At 42.7% G+C, this 27,550-nt stretch overlaps 1 protein-coding gene across 6 annotated transcripts in view; it reads left to right on the top strand.

Annotated features, from left to right (window-relative positions):
• The window catches only part of pisd (phosphatidylserine decarboxylase), a 57,540-nt gene extending 30,503 nt beyond the window's left edge, over window positions 1–27,037 (top strand). For 2 of the 6 annotated variants that reach the window (XM_029769072.1, XM_029769073.1), the window contains exons 2-7: window positions 12,046–12,211; window positions 16,207–16,443; window positions 22,260–22,407; window positions 22,698–22,847; window positions 23,315–23,475; window positions 24,665–27,037. In XM_029769072.1, coding sequence (XP_029624932.1) covers window positions 12,046–12,211; window positions 16,207–16,443; window positions 22,260–22,407; window positions 22,698–22,847; window positions 23,315–23,475; window positions 24,665–24,889 — 1,087 coding nt within the window. In that variant the 3' untranslated portion in view covers window positions 24,890–27,037. Of the gene's footprint in view, window positions 1–6,024; window positions 6,560–12,045; window positions 12,212–16,206; window positions 16,444–22,259; window positions 22,408–22,697; window positions 22,848–23,314; window positions 23,476–24,664 lie in introns of those variants that run through there. The other 4 variants (XM_029769068.1, XM_029769070.1, XM_029769069.1 and 1 more) reach the window with 3 other exon arrangements.
• The last annotated feature ends 513 nt before the right edge of the window (window positions 27,038–27,550 follow it).

Below are 27,550 nucleotides of genomic sequence, written 5' to 3'. Positions count from 1 at the left end.
GCCAGAAATAATCAGACACCCATTTTTCAAGCTAGCATATAATGTCACAAAAACCCAAATCACAGCTAAATGCAGCGCTAACCTTTGATGATCTTCATCAGATGACACACCTAGGACATTATGTTATACAATACATGCATGTCTGTTTAATCAAGTTCATATTTATATCAAAAAACAGCTTTTTACATTAGCATGTGACGTTCAGAAAAAGCATACCCCCCGCAAACTTCCGGGGAATTTACTAACAATTTACTAAATTACTCACGATAAACGTTCACAAAAAGCATAACAATTATTTTAAGAATTATAGATACAGAACTCCTCTATGCACTCAATATGTCCGATTTTAAAATAGCTTTTCGGATGAAGCACATTTTGCAATATTCTAAGTACATAGCCCAGCCATCACGGGCTAGCTATTTAGACACGCGGCAAGTTTAGCCTTCACCAAAATCATATTTCCTATAAGAAAAATGGTCTTACCTTTCCTGTTCTTCGTCAGAATGCACTCCCAGGACTTCTACTTCAATAACAAATGTAGGTTTGGTCCCAAATAATCCATCGTTATGTTCCATCAGCGACGTTTTGTTCTTGAGTTCTAGACACTATCAGAATGGTAAATAACGGTCGTGCGCATGGCGCATAACGTGACAAAAAATTTGTAAATATTCCATTACCGTACTTCGAAGCATGTCAACCGCTGTTTAACCTCTCTGGCGCATGTGGGACGAACTCGTCCCACCTACGTAACAGCCACTGAAATCCAGTGGCGCGATTTTTGAATCGTTAGAAATACTATTACTTCAATTTCTCAAACATATGACTATTTTACAGCTATTTAAAGACAAGAATCTCGTTAATCTAACCCCACTGTCCGATTTCAAAAAGGCTTTACAACGAAAGCAAAACATTAGATTATGTCAGCAGAGTGCCCAGCCAGAAAAAATCAGACACCCATTTTTCAAGCTAGCATATCATGTCACATAAACCCAAACCACAGCTAAATGCAGCACTAACCTTTTATGATCTTCATCAGATGACACACCTAGGACATTGTGTTATACAATACATGCATGTCTGTTCAATCAAGTTCATATTTATATCAAAAAACAGCTTTTTACATTAGCATGTGACGTTCAGAAAAAGCATAACCCCCGCAAACTTCCGGGGAATTTACTAACAGTTTGCTAAATTACTCACGATAAACGTTAACATAAAGCATAACAATTATTTTAAGAATTATAGATACATTACTCCTCTATGCACTCGATATGTCCGATTTTAAAATAGCTTTTCGGATGAAGCACATTTTGCAATAATCTAAGTACATAGCCCGGCATCACAGGGCTAGCTATTTAGATACCCACCCAGGTCAGCCTCCACCAAAATCACATTTCCTATAAGAAAAATGTTCTTACCTTGCTTGTTCTTCGTCAGAATACACTGCCAGGACTTCTACTTCAATAACAAATGTTGGTTTGGTCCCAAATAATCCATCGTTATATCCAAACAGCGACGTTTTGTTCGTGAGTTCTAGACACTATCAGAATGCTTCATCACGGTGTCGCGCATGGCGCATTGGCGTGTCAAAAATGTCTAAATATTCCATTACCGTACTTCGAAGCATGTCAACCGCTGTTTAAAACCAATTTTTATGCCATTTATCTCGTAGATAAGTGATAATATTCCGACCGGGAATATGCATTGAGCCTAAACAGCCGAATAAAATTTCTCCTCAGGAGCGAATCGTGCACGCGCCTCATTCAAAGGTCCTCTGAGCAGCCACTTACAAAAGGTGATAATGTGTTTCAGCCTGAGGCTCCCTCGTAAACCTTCAGTTATTTCCCGGGCTCTGAGAGCCTATTGGAGCCCTGGGAATTGTCACGTTACAGCTAAGATCCTTACTTTTCAATAAAAAGATGCAAGACGCACGACTCCTTGTCAGACAGGGTACTTCCTGCTTGAAACCTTGTCAGGTTTTTGCCTGCCATAGGAGTTCTGTTATACTCACAGACACCATTCAAACAGTTTTAGAAAATTCAGAGTGTTTTCTATCCAAACCTGAACAATAATATGCATATTCTAGCTTCTGAGTTGGTGTAGGAGGCAGTTAAAAATGGGAACATATTTTTTCCAAAATTCTCAATACTGCCCCCTATCCCCAAAAGGTTCAAATCAATTTTTATGCAATTTATCTCGTAGAAAAGCGATAATATTCCGACCGGGAATCTGCCTGTCTGTAAATAGAGGGAAAAACAGAAAGGCAATGGGCGGGCAGTGCATGCGCCTAAGCCTTTTGTCTGCTGATAGACCACTTAGCAAAAGCGCTCGTGTGTTTCAGCCAGGGCTTTGAATTACGTCATTCAGGTTTTTCCCGGGCTCTGAGAGCCCATTGGAGACGTGGGAAGTGTCACGTAACAGCAGAGATCCTCCGTTTTTGGAAGAGATGTCAAAGAAAGCAAATAAATGCTCAGACAGGCCACTTCCTGTAAAGGAATCTCAGGTTTTTGCCTGCCAAATGAGTTCTGTTATACACAGACACCATTCAAACAGTTTTAGAAACTTTAGGGTGTTTTCTATCCATATATAATAAGTATATGCATATTCTAGTTACTGGGTAGGATTAGTAACCAGATTAAATCGGGTACGTTTTTTTATCCGGCCGTGTAAATACTGCCCCCTAGCCCCAACAGGTTAAACAAATCAAAATATATTTTATATTAAAGATTCTTCCACGTATCTGCCCTTTTCCTTGACAGCTTTGCACACCTCAACCAGCTTCATGAGAAATGCGTTTCTAGCATTCTTGAAGGAGTTCCCACATATGCTGAGCACTTGTTGGCTGCTTTTCCTTCACGCTAAAAGTCCAACTCATCCCAAACCATCTCAATTGGGTTGAGGTCCGGTGATTGAGGAGGCAAGGTCATCTGATGCAGCGCTCCGTTACTCTCATCCTTGGTCAAATTGCCCTTACACAGCCTGGAGGTATGTTGAGTCATTGTCCTGTTGAAAAACAAATTATAGTCTCACTAAGCGCAAACCAAATGGCATGGCGTATCGCTGCAGAATACTGTGGTAGCCATGCTGGTTAAGTGTGCATTGAATTCTAAATAAATCACTGACAATGTCACCAGCATTGAGGCTGGTAACTCTAATGAACTTATCCTCTGCAGCAGAGGGAACTCTCGGTCTTCCTTTCCTGTGGCGGTTCTCATGAGAGCCAGTTTCACCATAGCGCTTGATGGTTTTTGCGACTGCACTTGAAGAAACTTGAAAAGTTCTTGAAATGTTCAGCATTGACTGACCTTCATGTCTTATAGTAATGATGGACTGTCATTCTCTTTGCTTATTTGAGCTGCTCTTGCCATAATATGGTATTTTAACATATGGCTATCTTCTGTATACACAACTGATTGGCTCAAACGCATTAAGGAAAGAAATTCCACAAATTAACTTTTAACAAGGCACACCTGTTATTTGAAATGCATTCCAGGTGACTAACTCTTGAAGCTGGTTGAGAGAATGCCAAGAGTGTGCAAATCTGTCAAGGCAAAGGGTGGCTACTTTGAATAATGTAAAATAGAATTTGATATAACACTTTTTTTTTTTTTTTTTACTACATGATTCCTTATGTGTTATTTCATAGTTTTGATGTCTTCACTTATTCTACAATGTAGAAAATAGTAAATAAAGAAACCCTTGAATGAGTAGCTGTCAACTTTTGACTGGTACTGTTTCTTTTAAATTACATGTCTTTTGCAGCAGAGGTGGGCTATATATAGGAATATAGGGGAAACACTGGAACTGCATCTTGAGTAGCCTTTTAAAATCTTACTTAAAAAATGACCAGTCAGGCAACAATGTGTAATGATGACGCTTACCTTTCTGAAATGATTAACTGACAAAACAGCAGATAGTGAATAGATTAACCCCCCCCCACACACACACTGAGCTTTGCAGAGCTGATGGTAGGATAGGATAAGGTAGGAAGCAGTGGACTCCAGGCTCCCTAAATCAAGCCAAAACCTAAGGAGAAAAACAAGGTATGGCATGCTTATGAATGCCAAAAAGATACTGTAATACAAAACGATACAGATCAGCAGTATAGGGGAGCTGCCAGGAGTCTATAACAGGGTCCGTGAACACTATAGCTGATGGGATTATTTGTATCTATTATGGAACCCATTAGCTGCTGCCAAGGCTGCAGCTACTCTTCCTGGGGTCCAGCAAAATTAAGGCAGTTATGAATGTATTGTAATGGTTTTAAAATTGTATAACAGATTTCACAACACACTGTGTACCCTCAGGCCCCTAATCTACTACCACAAAATCACAACACAAAATCCATGTGTACTAGTGTGTGTGTATAGTGCGCATGTTATCGTGTTAGTGTTTTTATGCATGTCTGTGCCTGTGTGTTGCTTCACATTCCCCACTGTTCCATAAGGTGGAATTCTTTTTGATTTACTTGATGTGGAACAGAGTTCCATGTGGTCATGGCTCTATGTAGTGCTGTGCTCCTTCCATAGTCTGTTCTGGACTTGGGGACTGTGAAGAGACCTCTGGTGGCATGTCTTGTGGGGTATGTATGGGTGTCTGTGTGCCAGAAGTTCAAACAGACAGCTCGGTGCATTCAACATGTTCTGAGCCAATTGCAATTTTCCTAAGTCTCTCTGTGGCACCTGACCACACGCCTGAACAGTAGTCCAGGTGCGACAAGACTAGAGCCTGTAGGACCTGCCTTGTTGATAGTAATGTTAAGAAGTTAGAGTAACACTTTATTATGGACAGACTTCTCCCCATCCTAGCTACAGTTTTGACCATGACAGTTTACAATCCAGGGTTACTTCAAGCAGTTTAGTCTCCTCAACTTGCTCAATTTCCACATTATTCATTACAAGATTTAGTTGAAGTTTAGGGTTTAGTGAATGATTTGTCCCAAATACACATTTTTGTTTTTGAAATATTTAGGACTCATTTTATTTCTTGCCACACATTCTGAAACTAACTGCAGCTCTAAGTGTTAGTCATGTCAGCTACCACAGCAACTGAAGTGTTGAGTCATCCGCGTACGTAGACACACTGGCTTTACTCAAAGCCAGTGGCACGTCATTGGTGAAGATTGAAAAAAGTAAAGGGCCTAGACAGCTGCACTGGGGAATTTTTGATTCTACCTGGATTTTGTTGGAGAGGCTTCCATTAAAGAACAACCTCTGTGTTCTGTTAGGCAGGTAACTCTTTATCCACAATATAGCAGGGGGTGTAAAGCCATAACACAAGTTTTTCCAGCAGCAAACTATGATCAATAATGTCAAAAGCCACACTGAAGTCTAACTAAACAGCCACCACAATCTTATCAATTTCTCTCAGCCAGTCATCAGTAATTTGTGTAAGTGCTGTGCTTGTTGAATGTCCTTCCCAATAAGCGTTCTGAAAGTCTGTTTGTTTACTGTAAAATAGCATTGTATCTGGTCAAACACAATTTTTTCCCCAAAACTTTACTAAGGGTTGGTAACAGGCTGATTGGTCTGCTATTTGAACCAGTGAAGGGGACTTTACTATCCTTAGGTAGGGGAGTGACTTTTGCTTCCTACCAGGCCTGAGGACGCACACTTTCCAGTAGGCTTAAATTGAAGATGTGGCAATATTGTCTGCTAATATTCTCATAAATTTTCCATCCAAGTGGCTTGTCATTGTTGATAGACGTTTTTTTTGTAAGGTGCTCCCAATCTTTTTACTATCATTCTTCGTCATGTATCTGTCTTGTGTAGTTACTACTTTTTTTAAATTCAGTTTAGTCACATGATTTCTGAATTTGCAGTACGTTTGCCAATCGGTTGTACAGCCAGACCTATTTGCCATCTCTTTTGCCTCATCCCTCTCAACCATAGAAAATATTAATAGAAAATATTCTTTACATCAACAACCATAGGAATCACAAACCAAACTTGTCGCATTTCCCTCCTATCATCAAGTTGCCCCTCCCCCAGACAGACCAGTCCTCCTCCTATCTCCCACCGTCACCAGTCTCCTGCAGTTCCTCTCAGGTCAGCCGTGAAACAGTCAGCCCACCCAGAAGATTCCCATTCTCTAGTACAAAATCACTTCCAGAGGCCCTTGGATCCCTGAGAGAGAAGAGGAGCGAACGGATTACCCTCCACCACGTCACATCCGTCCTACCAGAGAAGGGGCTGGGCTTGACAGTAGCAGAGCGAGAGAACGAGATCCAGCAAGAGAACAGAAGTGCGCACACCGAGCGAGAGCGAAAGCCCCAGTGAGCGCAAGAGAGAAGCGTCTGTAATCCCCCCCACGCCTTCAGTGATAATGTGTCAGAACAGGAGCCTTCAGCGGGCGGCAGCGCAGAGCTCAAGGAAATGGTGAGATGCTGCAGGTCTTTGCACAGCCCTCCGTCTTGCTACAATCTCCACAGAGTTAGGGTTGATGTGCGCCGGCTCCGGACGATCAGCTCCACAGGAGCTGCCGGAGAGCAGGGGGGAAGCAACGGCGGCAACGTCTCAGGCCACGGGGCCCAAGCACTCAGCCACAGGAACCGATTCAGGTATGCTGAGAGAATGAGAGTGAGAACAAGAGATGAATGACCACAGGATGCCTTAGCATGTGTATAACATGCTTGTTAGACATGACATGACAAAGACAGGACTGACGCGGAGGGAGAACGAATGCTTTTCAGCCTATAAAGTGATTGTTTACAGTATGTGAGAGATGGATTAAAGGCAAATGAGGGATGACCAGAGCGAGCATAGAGGGGATGATTAATGTAATGTTCTGCTGTGAGATTGAAGCTCGAGCAGTTATGGTTTGTGAGTGGGGGGGTTGTGTGCACGTCGCGTGTTGAGCTGCTACATGAGGAGAGGGACAACCGTGAGCCGAGGGGCTGAATATTGAGTGGCCACAGTCGGCCCGCTCTCCCAAAGCCCTGTCTTTCTCTCTCTCTCTCTCTGTCCCAGGCAGCACAAAGCCTCTGTTTGGCCTAATTGCAGCGTAATGCCCTTAAGCCCCATCCAGGCAGGCCAGTCTAAGGAGGAACAATGTATCTGGGCCAGGCCAAGGCCAGCCCTATGCAGCCAGTTAGCTAGCCTTACCCAGCCAACCTCGGAAGTGGGCCTGAAATAAGTGAGGGATAGATGGAGTTTTAAAGATCTGTGTGGCGGCTGAGAGACTCTGTTTATGTAGATAGAGCGAGGCAGGAGAGAGAGAATGCTATGCAGCCAGTGATTGGCTAATATGTGCCTGCATTGAAGAGGGGGGGGGTGCTGTTGGAGCCTGCGTTTTGTGGCCGAGGGAGACTGGATAGCCGGGAAATAAAACAATTACAGAAGTGTATTCTTTACGTGTTGGCTTTTTGTTACTTTTGTTGCGTTTATGTGGTTGGCTGGGATATTTAGCAATACTTTGCGATTGCTGAAACCAAGGTGCATGACAGGCTACGGTAAATAATATTTAAATGATACTGCACTGGTTGACTTGTAAGAGAATTGAGATTCAATTACATCAAATGAATGACTTTCAGGGTGATTTCCATGTAAAAGGACCAACGTAAAGTTCATAGGAGCATCTCGGATTAGGTGTCAAATTTAAGCTTTTTTGAGAAATGATAGATTTTCTTTTCTTTTTTCTTTTACCATTTTCCATCATATAAATATTAGGAATAAGTAAAAGCTTAGATTTCTGGTCAAACAGATGGAAAAGTGGTCTTTAAAAAACATCTACTAAAAAGTCTTAAGGTATTAGAAATACATCATTTTGAAGTAAAGACCCCTGCCAATTAATATCAACACGTTTAGGAGTAATCTTTCTCCCTTCGGTAAGTTTAAGAAACATGTCCTAGTGCCTTGAAATTCCATTACCTAAAAACCCACATACACTACATGACCAAAAGTATGTGGACACCTGCTCGTCGAACATCTCGTTCCATGGGCATTAATATGTAGTTGGTCCCCCCTTTGCTGCTAGAACAGCCTTCACTCTGCTGGGAAGGCTTTCCACTAGATGTTGGAACGTTGCTGCGGGGACTTGCTTCCATTCAGCCACGAGCATTAGTGAGGTTGGGCACTGACGTTGGACAATTAGGCCTGGCTCACAGTCGGCGTTCCAATTCATCCCAAAGGTGTTCAATGGGATTGAGGTAAGGGCTTTGTGCAGGCCAGTCTAGTCCTTCCACACCGATCTCGACAAACCATTTCTATTTTTGTCCTCACTTTGTTCACAGGGGCATTGTCATGCTGAAACAGAGGCCTTCCCCAAACTGTTGCCACAAAGTTGGACGCACAGAATTGTCCAGAATGTCATTCTATTCTGTAGCATTAAGATTTCCCTTCACTGGAACTAAGGGGTCTAACTCGAACTGTGAAAAACAGCCCCAGACCATTATTCCTCCTACACCTTAACTTTACAGTTGGCACTATTCATTCGGGCAGTTAGCGTTCACCTGGCATCCGCCAAACCCAGATTTGTCAGTCTGACAGCCAGATGGTGAAGCGTGATTCATCACTCCAGAGAACGTGTTTCCGCTGTTCGAGTCCAATGGTGGCGAGCTTTACAGCACTCCAGCCGACACTTGGCATTGCGCATGGTGATCTTAGGCTTTTGCTCGGCCATGGAAACCCATTTCATGAAGCTCCCGACGAACCGTTCGAACAGTGCTTCCAGAGGCAGTTTGGAATTCGGTAGTGTCTTGCAAACGAGGACAGACTATTTCCACATGCTTCAGCACTCGGCGGCCCCGTTCTGTGAACTTGTGTGGTCTACCACCTCGTTGCTGAGCCGTTGTAACTCCTAGACATTTCCACTTCACAATAACAGCAGTTACAGTTGACCGGGTCAGAACTGACTAGTTAGAAAGGTGCCATCCTATGACGGTGCCACGTTTTAATGTCAGTGAGCTCTTCAGTGAGGCCGTTCTACTGACAATGTTTCTTTATGGAGATTGCATGGCGGTGTGCTCGATTTTTACACTTGTCAGCAACGGTTGTGGCTGAAGTAGCTGAATCCACAAATTTTAAGGGGTGTCCACATACATTTGTGTATATAGTGTGTCTTTAAGATATTTTCCCATTTCTCTTCCTCATGTGGGGAGGATAATGAACGTTTACAGAAGTAACAAGTGAAGGAAGGTCTATCAATGACTTAGTGTTTTTACTGATATCAATTTTGTTGATGAATTAAGTGACCTCTAAATTCCGTTACCAAATCTTCAAAGAATTTCAGAAAAAACAGTAACGGAAATTCTGCAATTGAATTGGCTGCGATGGAAAATCATAGTCACACCACAGTTTGGTTCACACGTTTTGACAGTACAACACAGTAAAGAAAGAGTTCCGTAAAGAAAAGCAGCGTAGAGTTAAACAGTATTGTAAAGTTCAGTAGAGCACACTAGAGTTGTACTGAACTATACTCTGCTGTACTTTGATGTTTAACTTGTGAAACATATAGGTTGGTTCAAATGTTGTCTTGTTTGGGGGGGGGCTCATTAAAATAAGAGCCAGTGTGTAGAATAATATTGAAATATGCAATGGATATTGCATATTTCAACCTTTTTGTACCTATTTAGTATACATCTCTATAAAGAGTTACATTCATATCCATAATTACGCGTTTCTGTGTAGTACAGATCAGGGAACCATGAAGCAATTCCGTTACCGGGTGTAAATCCACTTCACTTACTGTAGTTCATTAAATTCAATGTGTCATGTCATAGCTGGCACCCCATTCTTCATTTTATCTTTTGAATGTTAATTTGGAGCAGTTATTGGAAACCGTGGACTTTAAAAAAAAATATAATTTAAAAGGTACCCAACTTTGCATCTGCAGAGTTATTTTTTTATTTATTTTTTTATGTTTTTGTAAAATGTTGTATAAATTGTTAAAAGTAGTCTTTGTGCAGAGTTGTATGGTTTTGTTAAACCTTTTTTTAAATCAATGGTATTTGTTTTGCTGGCTTTTAAAGTGAGATCTGAGTCTCAGCACAATTCCGTTATCGTGGAATTGCCCTAAATCTATATTAGCGCCATTAGCTGGAATCTAATTATAGGCTGTGTACCCGGCCAGGCTCTGTAGTAAACGTTGCTTTCCTGTTTTTAGAGCTTAGAGGATGAGTGGCCCAGTCTAACGCTCTGCAGTCCAAACTAGGCCAGCCAGCCAGCAGTGACTATGAGGAGAGCAGTCGCTATCTCCAGTAAACTAGGCACCATACAGGAGTGTGCCTCAGTCGAAGTAATCTCGTACCCAGCTACCGTGGAGCCAAAGTAATCAGAGATGGGAATTTCATTCCAGATTTCCAGAATGGGGCGATCTTAAATCGCTGTGGATCATTCAGATGTGTTTAATGATAGCCTTTTCTTTCACGACTGCCGTGCTGTGGTCATCAAACCCTTGAGAAATGACACAGTAAAATGTGGTGGTGGGGTGTGCAGCACGCTGCTCCGGATCTATAGGCCATCCTCAGATGTGTATTCAGATGAACAATATGGGCAGTGTTGTGTCTGTACGGCTGTGCTGGGACACGATCACTCGGCACTGGCAGCAGTTTCACAAAAGGGGGCATCAACACAAGCCTGTGAAGTACCATTCAATTGATCTGATTCAACGCAGAGGCCAAACGGGTCTATAATAACACAGGGATTAATATAGACGCCACGGGAGATGACCTATGTAACCTACTGTACGCCAGTCACTACTCCCCTTTTTTCTCTCATGTCAGTGTGCGTAATATCGGTGTCTCTGGATTGTGTGCATGCGTGAGAGATCATCGGGGGTCAACTGTTTCCAGCCCTACTCCCTTGTTGTCATTAGGGTTGTTGGCCTACAGGTCCTCTCTAGCTGGCAGCATCTGTGTGTATGCCAGTGATTGTGGCGATAAGGTGCTGCTGACTGACGGCTGTCCGTTAGGGTGTCAGTGGCTAAACCATGCATAGCCTCACGCTTTGCCCTTATCCTGATTAGAGTGGACAGGTCTTCTTTAGGTCTATAGATAGCCCCACAGAGGCTATACAGCTAGCCTGCGTTATACCACCTCTTCTCTCAAATCTGGACTCTTTCACTCGTTCATTTTCTTTTCACAAATCTGGACTTTGTAGAGCTAAGGCTGCAGCACCTCCATGTGTCACTTGGCTGAGAACTAGCTATACCCCCCCCATATCCCATATAAACGCCTTTGGTGTTGTACATTTGTGTGTTGGATGTCCCTTGTTGAGATAACATTGGTCTCCCCCTTAGAGTCCAATCCACCGCAGCACTGCTGCCCTAGTTGTTCCTATTGTACAGAGTCAGGACAACACAAGCATCACTGAAGCCTATTTTAATAGACCTATGCAGTGCGGCCAGGCATAGTCATGGACAGATTATGGATTTGACTGTTGGGTGGATATGCTGTTTTCTATGCATTTTTAGCTGTGTGTTTACCACCCACACTTCGAGCACCGAGTTTGTCATTAAAATCCCTCTCTGCGTTTATCGCCTAAGGCTAAGCGAGTAAAGTGATGCATTTTTTAACATGGCATATTGAGAGATCTGGATGGATGGGAGTTAGAAATGAGGATATTTTAAGGCGAGACAGTTGACTTGACTAAAAGCAGCCTGAAGAGTAGAGTGGATTCTGCATGAAATATTAATTTTTAGGAAACTAACCACGTGGGGGTTTAGATGAGATACTGTTGAAGAGCTGCGTGGTTGGGGAGATTCTGGGAGCTTGTGCAGTCAGAACGTGTGATGGCTCAGTAGCCTATTTCCCTGATAGGTATGTGCTGTGTTTGAACAGTATAATGTAAGAGAGCATCATCTGTCAGCTATTTCTGTTTGTGCTTTGTTGTGTCATTTAGTTCCCGTTATACGTGTATTTACCCACGTCTTTGCGTGGACACGCGTGTGCATTGTCATTTTTCACGTGCTTTGTGGGTGTGCGTGGGTGAGAGATATCTGTGGGTGTCTGCGAATGTGAGTCTCTGTCCTGCCTGTGTTTGTGAGTCGGAGACTCTGTGTGTACACTGCCATATCTGTGCCAACCCAGGGCTTTGTATGGTTGCACAGGTTGCAGTTCCCTCAGTTGGCCTTGCGGCGTCGTCTTGGCCAGTTGAACTGCATGTCCCGGCCCGTCTTGCGGCTGCGCTCATGGCCGCTCAGCTTCCTCTACTACTTCCTGACCTTCGGCGCACTCAAGCCCCTGGTCAAGGTTGGCTGGAGACCAACAAGCAGGGTGAGTACTTCCCTAATAACGAGCTACAATAGCGTTTTTCTCTCTCTCTCTCTGTTTGTGTGTGAGAGAATGAATGAATGTCAATCTCAGCATCCAGAGGTACCAAGTCCTATAATACTAGTTGAGTAGGATACCAGTTCCTCCCATACAAAGTCAATTGCAGCTGGAACACTTGAAAAGGCGCTTTAAATCCACTCGAATAACCCCTATGGTCATTACAGTTCCCACCAAACAGTTTGTTTCCCCTGCGTCTTGGCTAGAAGTGCTCTGTTAGAGAGCCACTGATGTGTGAGGTGAGCCCCCTCCCCCGTCACAGATGGCCGGACCCATATGGACCTGCAGTGCTCTGATCTCAGCCCAGGCTCTATCGTAACGCCTATCAAAGGCCCTTTGTGTGATCCACACAATAACGGGAGGAATGCTTTGTTTTCTTCTCCTGCTGTGCTCGCTCACTCTGTCGCAGCAAAGGGGCGAGTGAGTGGCCTAAGTTTCAATGGATGCTGTTTCTCCCTTACCATCAGCCAATAAGCATTTAATGTTATTAATGAAATGTTGACCTATTCCGCCTCCCTTGGCCTATTAATCAAAGTGGATACTTAATCATGGAGATAGAACTTGTCTGCCACCCATCTCCTCAGCTGATCCATTTCCTGCAGTTTTGTGATCATCTCTGGAGCTACAGGACCTTACTGCCTATGAGTTATGTGTGTGGGTCCAGACTCAGCATGCAGCACCGGTTTGGCTTAAATTCAGGAGGGTGCGCAAAGTTCCAGACAATTTGCATTGAAATGTTGTAGAACAGACATGCTTCTCTCCATTGTGCACATTTAATCGGTTTGTCAGTTTTGATCTATACATTATATTTCTATCGGCAATGTTGAGCTCCAAAATAAGCTCCAGTATTTCTCCACTTTCTCTGTTTTAAAGTCTGAACTCTGATCAGCTTTAAGGTTTTTAATCCTGGGGTCAAATGGCTTTTTGAGACCCTCAATCCTCCTACCTACCTGTTAAACTTATATTCTATTGCAGGTGTATTTTAAATCTGATTTCTACATTTGTCACCCTGACCTCGCATCTGAGGCCATGTAAAGAAATGGCTATTCCAATGCATTTTTTTGTGCCGGCGGTCCGTTCGTAGCCGTGTTGGATTTCAGATACAATATCATTAAGGGCTTCAGCTGTTCGGCAGGGATAAGGGGTGGGGAAGATCCCTAGGCGGGCGATCCCTAAAGTGCACAGTTAACAAATTAGAATTCAATAATAATTTATTTATAAAGCCCTTTATACATCAGCCGATGTCACGAAGCGCTGTACAGAAACCCAGCCTAAAACCCCAAACAGCAAGCAATGCAGATGTAGAAGCACGATGGTTAGGAAAAACTTCCTAGAAAGGCTAGAACCTAGGAAGAAACCTAGAGGAACCAGGCTCTGAGGGGTGGCCAGTCCTTTTCTGCCTGTGCCGGGTGGAGATTATAACAGAACATGGCCAAGATGTTCAAACATTCATAGATGACCAGCAGGGTCAGATAATAGTAATCACCGTGGTTGTAGAGGGTGCAACAGGTCAGCACCTCAGGTATAAATGTCAGTTGGCTTTTCATAGCCGATCATTCAGAGTTAGACAGCAGGTGCGGTAGAGAGAGAGTCCAAAACAGCAGGTACAGGACAAGGTAGCACGTCCAGTGAGCAGGTGAGGGTTCCATAGCCGCAGGCAGAACAGTTGAAACTGGTGCAGCAGCATGACCAGGTGGACTGGGGACAGCAAGGAGTCATCAGGCCAGGTAGTCCTGAGGTGTGGTCCTAGGGCTCAGGTCCTCTGAGAGGGAGGAATGAGAGTGACAGGGCGCATACTTAAATTCACAGGATAAGTCATGAGAAATACTCTAGATATAACAGACTGACCCTAGCCCCCCGACACACAAGCTATTGCAGCATAAATAGGCTGAGACAGGAGGGGTCGGGAGACAGTGTCCCTGTCCAACGATACCCCTGGACAGGGCCAAACAGGCAGGATATAACCCCACCCACTTTGCCAAGGCACAGCCCCCACACCACCAGAGGGATATCTTCAACCACCAACCTAATACCCTGAGACAAGGCTGAGTATAGCCCACGAAGACCTCCCCTGCGGCACGAACCCGAGGGGGATGCCAACACGGACAGGAAGTTCACGTCAGTGACTCAACCCACTCAAGTGACGCACCCCTCCTAGGGACGGCATGGAAGGGCACCAGTAAGCCAGTGACTCAGCCCCCGTAATAGGGTTAGAGGCAGAGAATCACAGTGGAGAGAGGGGAACCGGCCAGGCAGAGGCGACAAGGGCGGTTCGTTGCTCTGGTGCCTTTCCGTTCACCTTCACACCCCTGGGCCAGACTACACTCAATCATAGGCCCTACTGAAGAGATGAGTCTTCAATAAAGGCTTAAAGGTCGAGACAGAGTCTGCGTCTTTCACATGGATAGGCAGACCATTCCATAAAAATGGAGCTCTATAGGAGAAAGCCCTGCCTCCAGCTGTTTGCTTAGAAATTCTAGGGACAGTAAGGAGGCCTGCGTCTTGTGACCATAGCGTACATGTAGTTATGTACTACAGGACCAAATTGGAAAGATGGGTAGGAGCAAGTCCATGTAATGCTTTGTAGGTTAGCAGTAATACCTTGAAATCAGCACTAGCCTTAACAGGAAGCCAGTGCAGGGAGGCTAGCACTGGAGTAATATGATCACATTTAATGGGGTTCTTGTCAAGATTCTAGCAGCTGTGTTTAGCACTAACTGAAGTTAATTTAGTGCTGTATCTGGGTAGCCGGAAAGTAGAGCGTTGCAGTAGTCTAATCTAGAACTGACAAAAGCATAGATGCAGAAAAATGTATCATTTTTGGACAAAGTTTCTGATTTTTGCAATGTTATGAAAATGGAAAATAGTTGTCCTTAAACTATTCTTGATGTGTTCGTCAAAAGAGAGATAAGGGTCCAGAGTAACTTCGAGGTCCTTCAGTTTTATTTGAGATGACTGTACAACCATCAAGATTAATTGCCAGATCCAACAGAAGATCTCTTTGTTTCTTGGGACCTGGAACTAGCATCTGTTTTTGTCAGTTTAAAAGTAAAACATGTGCTAGGTTCAGTCAGTGTTGTGTAGATTCAGGACAACTGAGCTTTGGAGAAATACGCAGATTTAAATAGTCTGTAATGTGCTTTCTAATGAGCATGATCTTTTCGTCAAAGAAGTTCATGAATTTGTCACTGCTGAAGTGAAAGCCATCCTGCTGCTTTTTAGTTAGCTTTGTGACAGTATCAAAAATACATTTTGGATTGTTCTTATTCTCCTCAATTAAGTTGGAAAAATAGGATGATTGAGCAGCAGTGAGGGCTCTTTGATACTGCACATTACGGTCTTTCCAAGCTAGTCAGAAGACTTCCAGTTTGGTCTAGCACCATTTCCGTTCCAATTTTCTGGAAGGTGTCTAAGTCCGTGACAAGATGGCTTTCAATGCGACTTAAACTTTGAGTTTAATTTGCAAATGTACATGATCTATGCGAGTTCTGATGGTTCACGTTTGGCTTCTACAATGCACCTGTAAACGAAGACCGTACTTCAGGAGTGCAAAAGTTCAATCTATTCAGGCGCGTTAAAACACTGTCAACTCTCGCTTGCTACCTATCCTGCACATGGCCTTGATGCAGTTGACTTTTAATGCTCTTTTCAGAATTGAGATGGCGCCTTGCCTTAAGCTTAGTGATCTAGTCAACTTTATAGCCGCGTCTGCCATGGTTCTAGCTTCTCCTGTTACTGTTCACCCAGTAGAGAAGTAGTAGCCCTGTCTCATCAGTTTGTGTAGTCTTGCCAACTCCTATTGTTGTTTGGTGTAACAATGAGCATAGGAGTTGGCCAGACAGCACAAACTGATCTGTGAAAAGCCAGGATGCAGCCAATGTGAGAACATGCAGTTTAACTATGTGTAGACTAACCCAATCATCTCTCACTCCCTGGCCCAGGTTGCTCTGTACAAGACCATCCCAACACGGCTGCTGTCTCGGGCCTGGGGTCGCCTGAACCAGGTGGAACTACCAACCTGGCTGAGAAAGCCAGTCTATAGTCTGTATATCTGGACGTTTGGCGTCAACATGCAGGAGGCGGCTGTGGAAGACCTAATTCAATACAGGAACCTGGGAGAGTTTTTTAGACGGAAACTCAAACCGGCTCTCCGGCCCGTGTGCAACTCGCACTGCGTGGTGAGTGTGTGTGTAAGCGTGCGTGTGTGTACTATGCCTTCAAAGTATTCATACCTCTTTACTTATTCCACATTTTGTGTTACAGCCTGAATTCAAAATGGATTAAATCTTTTTTTTTCTAACTCATCTACACACAATAGCCCATAATGACAATGTGAAAACATGTTAGCAAATGTATTTAAAATTAAATGCAGAGATGTCTATTTTACATAAGTATTCAACCCCTGAGTTAATAATTTGTAGAAGCACCTTTGGCAGTGACTACAGCTGCAAGTCTTACTGGGTAAGTCTAAGAGCTTTACTACACCTGAATTGTGCAACATTTGCACGTGTATTAATTTCAAAATTCTTCAAGCTATGTCATCGTTGTTGATCATTGCTAGACAACCATTTTCAGGTCTTGCCATTTGATTTTCAAGTAGATTTAAGTCAAAACTGTAACTCAGCCACTCAGGAATGTTCACTGTCTTCTTGGTAAGCAACTCCAGTGTCGGTTTTAGACCCACCTATGTGAAGCTGGCCACAATAAGGAGTAGACACAATAGTGGAATTTGCGGTTCACCTTCAAAATATGTCTCTAATTGAAAGTGACACAAATAGTGGTATCATGCCATAATTTAATAGATCATGCTAAACGATGTTCGAATGTTATATAAATTCAACAAAGAGACTTTGTTAATTTGACAAATCATGTGTTAAACTTGAGAATTGCATTAGGGGCGTACTTATTTCACTGTACAGCCTATGGATTGTGGGTCAATGGCATGGGGTATCAGTGTGCTCCGTGACATCCAGAGAACATTAGCATCGTAGCTCTTATTGCGTGACTCTGAAACTACTGTGAAATAAGCAACATTTATTATACCAGTCAACCTACTGTTTGGATTGAACACTATTCCAGAGGAAAAACAATACAACGTGGATGTTTTGGAGTCTGATAACTCCGTGGAGGACTTGGGGGGAGGGGGGCGCACACCTGGGTACTGAGCAGACTGATATTTCATTTCCCACAGTCAAACTCCGGCAATAGGAGCTAAGATGCTAATATTTGTGTGAACTCTTCAGTTATGTTCTGTGGGTGTCACCAAGTAGACTGATACCTAATTTCATTGCTCCACATTCCAACACTCCAACGTTGTTTAACATTATCTAGTCTAAATATGGCATGATTTCAGTAATTGTAACCATTTGCATCACTTCCAAAGAGGGACTTTTTTGCGGTTTGTTTGAAGTCGAACCGCGAATTCCACTATTGTGGCTAATCCTTATTGTAGCTAGCTTCACAACACATAACCCGGACCGGTCAAGCCACACTAGCCAGATGACGCTAGCTAGCTGCTTATGTTAGCCTGGGGTTCGTTATCTAGCTTTATTTCCATGAACTGAGGTTGGATTTCAATTAGAGATCAAGTGGCTACCTAGCTAATACTTACATGGATTTCTAAATCATTGCTAAGAATATTGACAATTAATGCAGTTTCTACTGGTCATTGTTTTCAGGCTGGTTGCATTGGTGCTAGGTACCAAGTTAAAGCTAGCTACCCCAGAAGTTGCTAGAAACATCTGTATCAAAGATGTTTAAAAATGTGTATATATATATATATATATATATATGTGTTTGTAAATGTTTTCTTCTCGTTTGAGATTGATCTTATTTCAAATGCTCCAATTCAGTTGAACAAATAATGCCTTATTAGCGACGCAGTATTGTAAACACATCGTGTAGACTTGGACAGGAATTTTTCAGAGAATGGACACATCTGTAGAAGTGTGAATCTCAAAGTCTTAGGGTTAAATATTAATAGCCACTTTGATAGTAAGGCATGGCTACACAAAAACAACAATGATGAAAATATAAAAATTGTCATACTTTAGAGGAAAATTGACTGTTATGGATGTCACGCTGTACAAAATGAGAGTTTATATACATCCCTTAGCCGTGGCTTATTGGCCATATACCACAAACCGGTCTGATATACCACGGCTGTCAGCCAATCAGCATTCAGGGCTCAAACCACCAAGTTTATAATTGTAAATAATGATTTGTATTTTCTTTTTATGGTGAATAAAAAGTTGGCTATTCAAAACATTGTCAGATGTTCTGGTAATGAGGTGGATAGACAAATCTATAAATGTGTTTATGCAGGTCCTAAGACAGAAGACTAATAACCATTTTTATTTTCAATAGAATAGTATATTTTGAGTTTAATGATAGGCTACTGGTCTGTTCAACCCATAGCTGTGCAAGGCAAATGAAATCAATAGTTCTTATTTTGTTAAACAGACAAGAGACACACTTAGCCTACTTTCCCCTGCCCTGATCAGTCAACACTATTTTATAGTAAGATTTAATATAATGGAATATAACAGAATAAAATATAAAAAATATTTAGAATGTGTGGAATGTTCTCGTTTTTTTGCTATAGAAGCATTTGCTCTATCCAGGTCAAACAATTTTGACCTGGATGAACCTCTGTAGGATGATATCAAAGTTTCTTTACTGATCCACGTTGGACGTGATCACACCATCTCGCACTTTCTTTTTCAAACTCCCAACAGGACTTTTAAATGCATTACCGCAATCGTGGCTAGGTCGGTTGGTGGAAGTAAAAGTACAGGCTTTGTTACCGGCAGATATATAAAGAAAATGCGGAAACATTTGGCGGCATTGGTAAAGTTGACTGAAAAACGTCTTGGTGTGAAAAGTGCCATAAAGGTGCCGTATTCACACCTCTTGACTTTCTCCCCAAAAATGGTATTACAGCCTGAATTTAAAATGGATTTAATTTTGATTGTTACTGGCCTACACATTACTGAGTACCACCCTGTTCCCATACCCTACATTACTCATCTCATATGTATATACTGTACGCTATACCATCTACTGCATCTTGCCATCTTGATGTAATGTATCACTAGCCACTTTAACCTGTTGGGGTGTAGGGTGCAGTATTTTCACGGCCGGATGAAAAACGTACCCAATTTAAACGGGTTACTACTCTGGCCCAGAAACTAGAATATGCATATTAGTATATTTGGATAGAAAACACTCTGAATGGTGTCTGTGAGTATAACAGAAATCGTATGGCAGGCAAAAACCTGAGAAAAATCCAAGCAGGAAGTGGAAAGTCTGAGATTTGTAGTTCTTTTGATTCTCTATCGAAACTACAGTGTCTGTGGGGTGACGTTGCACTTCCTAAGGCTTCCATTGGCTGTCAACAGCCTTCAGAAAGTGGTTTAAGCATTCTCCTGTCACTGGGCAGAGTTTAGGAGCTCAGTTACTGAGTGGACTGCCTGGCAACAAAGCGATTGGATATGCTCGATCCCGCGAGTGCGCCGTTCCTTTTTCTTCTTGAATGAATATGCTATTGTCCGGTTGGAATATTATCGCAATTTTATGTTAAAAATACCATAAAGATTGATTTTAAACAGCGTTTGACATGCTTCTAAGTACGGTAATGGAACATTTTGACTTTTCTTCTCTGGTTCCGCGCTCGCGCGTTATGCCTTTGGATAAGTGATCTGTACGCACAAATAAAACTGAGAATTTGGACATAAATATGGAGTATTTCGAACAAAAACAACATTTCTTGTGGAAGTAGCAGTCCTGGGAGTGCAGTCTGACGAAGATCAGCAAAGGTAAGACAGTATTAGAAATATTAATTCTGAGTTTAGGTTGCCCCGAACTTGGCGGTTGTCTGTATAGCTCGCTGTGATGGCTGAGCTATGTACTCAGAAGATTGAAAAATGTGCTTTCTCCGTAAAGCTATTTTAAAATCTGACACAGCGGTTGCATCCAGGAGTAGTCCATCTATAATTCTTTAAATAATTGTTATATATTTTGTTAACTTTTATGATGAGTATTTTTGTAAATTGATGTGCACATTCATCGGAAGTTTTGGTGGGAATACATTTTCTGAACATCACGCACCAATGTAAAATGCTGTTTTTGGATATAAATATGAACTTTATTGAACAAAACATACATGTATTGTGTAACATAATCTCCTAGGAGTGTCATCTGATGAAGATCATCAAAGGTTTGTGCTTCATTTAGCTGTGTTTTGGGTTTTATTGACATGTCCTTGCTTAGAAAATGGCTGTGTGATTATTTTTGTCTATGTACTCTCCTAACATAATCTGTTTTGCTTTCGCTGTAAAGCCTTCTTGAAATTGGACAATGTGGTTACATCAAGGAGACGTGTATCTTTAAAATGGTGTAAAATAGTTGTATGTTTGAGAAAGTTGAATTATGACATTTTGTTGTTTTGAATTTGCCGCCCTGATATTTCACTGGCTGTGTCCCGCAGGTGGGACGCTAGCGTCTCACGTAGCCCATAGACGTTAAACAATGCCGCTTTGTTTCATACCCTACATTACTCACCTCATGTATATACTGTACTCTATACCATCTACTGCATCTTGCCTATGCCGTTCGGCCATCACTCATTTATATATTTTTAGGTACATATTCGTATTCATTCCTTTACACTTGTGTGTATAAGGTAGTTGTTGTGAAATTGTTCGGTTATATTACTTGTTAGATATTACTGCATGGTCAGAACTAGAAGCACAAGCATTTCGCTACACCCGCATTAACATCTGCTAACCATGTGTATGTGACAAATAGATTTGATTTTGATTTGAATGTGAAAGTGGAATTATGTTTTTATAAATGTTAACAAATTAATAAAAAATGAACAGCTGAAAGGTATTGAATCAGTAAGTATTCAACTCCTTTGTTATGGAAAGGAGTAAAAAATGTGCTCAAGTCACAAGTTGCATGGACTCGGTATGTGCAATAAGTGTGTCGTTTTTTATAACCGATATGTGGGGTACAGAGATGTCATCTGTAAGGTCCCTCAGTTGAGCAGTACATTTCAAACACAGATTCATCTACAGGGAGGTTTTCCAATGACTCGCAAAGGAGGACACCTATTTGCAATAAGGTACTAAAGTAAAACTGTAAACAATGTGGCAAAGAAATTAACTTCATGTCCTGAATACAAAGCTTTATGTTTGGAGCAAATCCAACACATCACTGAGTACCACTCTTCATATTATCAAGCATGGTGGTAGCTGCATCATGTTATAGGTATGCTTGTCATCGGCAAGGACTCTGCATTTTTTGTGTGTAAATAAATATAAATAAAGAAACGGAATAGAGCTAAGCTCAGGCACAATCCTAGAGGAAAACCTGGTTGTCTGTTTTCCAACAGACACTGGTAGACCCATTCCCCTTTCAGCAGGATTATAACCTAAAACACAAGGCCAAATATACAGCTCACAAGCTCATCAAGATGACGTTGAATGTTCCTGAGTGGCCTAGTTACAGTTTTGACGTAAGTCGGCTTGAGAATCTATGCCAAGACTTAAATGGCTGTCTTAGCAATGATCAACCAACTTGACAGAGCTTGTAGAATTTAAAATGTGCAAATATTGTACAATCCATTTGTGCAACGTTTTTAGACTTACCCAGAAAGACGCACAGCTTTAATTAATCGCTGCCAAAGGTGATTCTAACGTGTATTGACTCCAGGGTGTAAATACTTATGTAAATGAGATCCCTGTATTTAATTTTCAATACATTTGCGAACATTTCTCAACATGTTTTCACTTTGTCATTTTGTGTGTGTGTGTGGATGAGTGAGAAACGATATTTAATCAATTTTGAATTCAAGCGGTTACTCAACAAAATGTGAAGTCAAGGGGGTATGAATACTTTCTGAAGGTACTGTATATTCTAGACATAGAGGAGTAGATCCCTGGCTTAAGCCGTAAATGTTGGAGTCTGTTTTTTTTGTTGTTTTTTTTAGATCAGCCCAGCAGACGGGAAGATCCTGCACTTTGGGCGGGTGCGGAACTGTGAGGTGGAGCAAGTCAAAGGAGTCACCTACTCTTTGGAGACCTTCCTGGGACCCCACACCTGGGCTGAGGCCATCAATTGTACCATCAAGCCATCAAGTGAGTACCTCTTCCCTTCCCCCCCGGTCTAATGGGATCTAATACCTAATCCTAATTCAAACCTTAATTCCTTTGAGACTTGTTGATCTCAAAGGGTTGGGCAGGTAAATACAGTATAACTGATGTTGTAGACCTAATAGGCCCACCTTGCTCCCAATAATTTTTATACATCTTATCAGAATTAGACACATCTAATCCTGTTTTGTTTAGAGTCTAGGGATTTAGGATTGGTTTGTATGATGCACCTTACCACCCTGCCTGCTGACCATAATTATGTGTGGGTTTCCCAGATGAAGAGGACCCCAGCTCATTCCAGGACCTGCTGGTGACTAAAGAGGGGAATGAGCTGTTCCACTGTGTGGTGTACCTGGCTCCAGGAGACTACCACTGCTTCCACTCCCCCACAGACTGGAGGGTGGCCCACAGAAGACACTTCCCTGGTCAGTGCACTATTGGGACTGTCCTGCTCATACATTCGACATTGAAATTCCCCTATATTAAACACCAGAATTACTCTGCTATGCTAGGACAAACCCAGGACGTTCAGGACACACACATCATAATCAGGGGCGTCATGCACCCCAAAACATGGCTGGCCGTTTCATAGATACTGGAACCGGCGCACCTGACACCAACAACCATACCGCTCTGAGTCGCTTAGGTCACTAATTTTGACCGTTTTATAACGTTCAATCGAACAGTAACTGAATGCCTCGATGCCTGAGTTCCTGCTTTATATAGCAAGCCACAGCCACATTACTCACGGTCTGTAGGCGTGAACCATTTTCATGAACAGGGTGTACCTAATAACTGGTGTATAGTGCTGCTTGCAGTGTTTGTATTGTGTTTTGTATCTGTGTTGGTATACCTTTGTATTTACTTTCTGCTTCCTCTGTGTCCCTGCCAGGTTCTCTGATGTCAGTGAACCCTGGCGTGGCTCGCTGGATCAAAGAACTGTTCTGCCATAACGAGAGAGTGGTGCTGAGCGGAGAGTGGACGCACGGCTTCTTCTCCCTCACCGCTGTAGGAGCCACCAACGTGGGCTCCATACGCATCTACTTTGACAAGGTTGGTTGGAGCTGAACCCCACTTAGGTTGGATGTTTCACTAGTCTGAACCTGTTCTGGTTCTGTCACAGTATATAATTACTCACTCGTCCATTTTGCGCCGGCTGGTGCATAGTGCAGCATCAATGTCTCTCCACGTCAGAGTATTTAGGGACCTTGGCGTTGTCCATACATGGAGGAAGTTCTGAATGGGAGCATCGAAGTTAGTGGTCCCGCTATTGTTCCTTAAACATGTATTTACACCACAATTCTATACTGTTCACAAGCTGTGCAATTATTGTGTGCGTACACATTTTTAAACTGGCATTCGATGTATTACTGATGGCGATCTCTTTCTCTGATATTGTGAGAACAGACAAGGGTCACCTGCTTAACCTATTAGGACATAACAGTACATGCAGTACAAAGTCAGTGTGACATAAAGCTGAGAGTGGGCCAGCCTGACTCAGGGTTTCTGACCCCTTCTCTCTCTGAGCCATGTTACACTTCTTATCACTTCATTAAGCTCCCTCTGCTTCCTGTCTCACTTACCTGTACGTCACGCCATTTCCCTAAGCTGCCCACACACACACACACACACACACACACACTGGTAGGCCTATTTAATCTCCACACTCACTGTGTTCAAACTGACTGATGTTCTGTAGACTCCCATTGATTAGAGCAGAGGCTTAAATTGACGTGGACGTTTTAAAAGCCCTCCCTCCAACTTCCCTACTGTAGGTCAATAGGATCTTGGCTTCGGGAGCAGACAGGCTAATGCGTTTGGTCCTTTGGATCAACGCTCGCCACTGGGCTGCCTCCCTGGGTCAGTCAACAGAGAGCAGACCAAAAATGGGACGTTCTGCTCGCTGGCGCAGCCTGCAGTCTCCTGTTTCATCTGAAGTAGATGGATACAGGAGTTTCTCCTTACCATGTGACATTGTGACCTGACCAGGAAATACTCCATCTTTTTTTGGGGTCCTAGCCATAGGATTCCGGATTCAGTTGTCATGAGATTATGCCCTACAGTTTTCCTTGTCAATTCGTCAGGTGGGAAGGGAGGATAAAGTAGAGGTGAGTGGGAGGAGAGGCGAGAAAGATGATGGGGATGGACACTGAATTTATGGGGGGGGGTATAAAGCTATGCTCTATAACCAATATATGATCATTATTATATATTTATTAAACTGGCCCCACTTCCCCCCCAGGAGCTTCGGACCAACAGCCCACGCTACAGCAAAGGCTCGTACAACGACTTCAGCTACTTGTCTAACAACAACCAGGAGGGCGTGAGCATGAGAAAAGGGGAGCACCTGGGAGAGTTCAACCTGGGCTCCACCATCGTCCTGCTCTTCGAGGCTCCGCACGACTTCACCTTCAACCTGAAGGCCGGCCAGAAGATCCGCTACGGGGAACCCCTGGGGACTATGTGAGCCAAGATGGCTGACAAGAGAGACGCTTTCTGGGGGAAGCAGACTAAACTATAAGAAACTGATGGACACGCTAACGTGCGTGTACAGATCCAAGGGGACTTGCGTGCGCACACACAAACACACACACCCACACTCATTCATACACTGACATTCAGTAAATGTACTGTACATTGAAATTGAGAGATGTACAGCTACCATACGATGCACTGACTGACTCACAGCAAAAACTCACAAGCCACCACTGTTGCTTTACTAACAAAGGGGTCTCCCTGTTCCATCGACTAGTTTCAATTAACTATTTACTTATTTTGACAATTGATTACGACCAGCAAAAGCAAGATAGTTTACAGCAATTAGTTACTTTTTTGTTCCATAAGAATAACATAGCTTTTAAATTTTATTAGCATATTTTATTTTGTTTTGATACATTTTACCCATATTGCCTTTTGTCAGGGGTCTCCTCGTCAATGGGGAGTTTCTCTGAGGTTTCAGACACGAGCAGCACTAGCCTGATTTTAAAGATCTGCTTAGTGCCGTGTAGCCCAACTCCTTTGTCCGTTGGCCATACATCACAAACAGATCTGGGACTAGGCTAGCGAGCTGCGAGACGTATCCACACACAGGTAACCCCTGTCACACTAAGCCACTATCATGTGGACAGGCTTCCCTATATAGTATACACACCTACATTCAACACACCACGAAGAAGGAATGTACCAGAGACTATATACAGAGCCTACCCTCTTCTCTTTCCCTCCCTCCTTCACTCTGATACTGAACGCCTTCCTCTCCTGTCTCTCATACACTCTCCGTCCGCACTGCTGGCTCTCCCTCTTCTGCCATCCCCAGAGAAGGTGCTTGTGTTGGGGTGACTATGTGGACTCTTCCCCCTTCCTGTCATGGAGGTAAAGACTGGCACGATTCCTCCCAGTCAAATGTGTCTGGGTTGTATTCATTAGGCACCTGCAGGGAGATAACTGTCTGAAACCAGCCAGGAGTACCTGGACTTGGTCCAATAGGAACCTCTTATTTTCAGTGTGTGATGGGGGAAAAAAATTAATGTTTTGCTATGGTGTGCCCTAATGAAAACTTCCCTGTTGTATTAAGCCCATGGTGTACGATCTCTGCCATCACAGCCATGCATTATTCATCATCATTAGAGGTAGCTAGAAGCGCTGCCTGCTGCCAATTACTTCTCCTGTAACCCTAACCGTAAATGACTTCCAAAAGGGGTATGTCACATTTTAGAGTAGACATTAACATGTGATGATGACTTCAGTGAAGATGATTTACGATGACGTGTGTTAATCTAACCCAATTCGTCAATGGACTAAATCCTGATGTATTCCTCTGAATGGAGCCATTAATTTTATGCTGATATACAGCCCTCTGACCATCATTACAAAAACAAACCCATGCCGAAGTGCAGCACTGGTGGTAGGATCATGGGAGAGAATGTGCAAGCTGGTACTGGTAACTATTACTTTTTGTCTTCTGCTGTTCAGTTGAATTTGAATAAGTTGTTAAACTGGAAGTTATCTGCCTTTGATAATATTCAATTAAGTTGGGCTAAACCTTTTTAAGACTGTAAAACTTATGCTGATATCGATACTAACGATTGTGACACCCTTCAGATACCCAGGGCTGAGCTATTTAAAGCTATTTTTTTCTGTGTTTCTGTTTTAGATTTTCTAGTAGTGCCAAAAATACAATGTTTTTTTTGGGGTTGTTTTTCGATGTATTCAAAAAATTGCTTTGAACAAATGTAGACTTCCTGGTGCTTTTTGTGTTTCTGCTGCTGAACTATTGCTCTGTTTTGAGGGGGTAGCGACCTCTTCTGACTCTGACCCCTCGGTAAAGGAATTCTGACCTCCTGCGTACGACGAGCGGTGGTCACAGACGTGCTGGACCGGGGAGATGCCGGTGACACCAAACCCCTTGGCTACGTCGTCGTCCCACAAATAGTATCACATACAGAAACCAAACACCAGGGCCTGGCCACTGCCTGCTGCACACTTGTTTTTATATGTACATTGTAATATACTTGAATCATGTGACTCATTCAACACTGCATAGACTTTAATCTCACTTTGTTTTTTAGATACAGGAAAACATGTCTAATAAATTTTGGCGTATTCTTTCAAAAATATATTTTTGTATGTGTGTGACAAGAAAATATGTACTTCACACATTATAGTATTGGTGTTGATCTCTGGAGCTAACCGCTGCTCAATTTTAATGTTAGAGGAGTGATTTGATTGGAGCACAAAAAAGAATGTCCCAAAGGTCATATTGGTAGCAATGGTCTGCTATGTAAATTAGCTTGAGGTAGAAGTTAACCTAAACCACAGATTTAGGATCAAATTCTCCTATCCTAATGTTGATAGATATTTTTCCAACGTTCACTCAATGCACTCTGGGTTTTTACAAAGTGCAAGATAAGCCATTCCATCAGATTGCTTTATTGGACAGCTTGATATACCGACTTACTGGAAGCTAATTGAAAGTTGTACACCCAATGTAGGCTACTTCCCCGTTAAGGGTACAAAATCAATTCTAGCTCTATGATGTGATTCTTACCCAATGTTTTCTTCTCACACTATTCAAACCCCACAATTGAATAAACCGCCTAGGACACTCTTAGCCTATAGATCACATATT

The sequence above is a fragment of the Salmo trutta genome, chromosome 12 (genome assembly GCF_901001165.1).
Source record: "Salmo trutta chromosome 12, fSalTru1.1, whole genome shotgun sequence".
In the NCBI taxonomy this organism is placed as follows: Eukaryota; Metazoa; Chordata; class Actinopteri; order Salmoniformes; family Salmonidae; genus Salmo; species Salmo trutta.
Note: the sequence above shows the minus strand (reverse complement) of the source record. Positions and strands in the feature narration are given on the sequence as shown.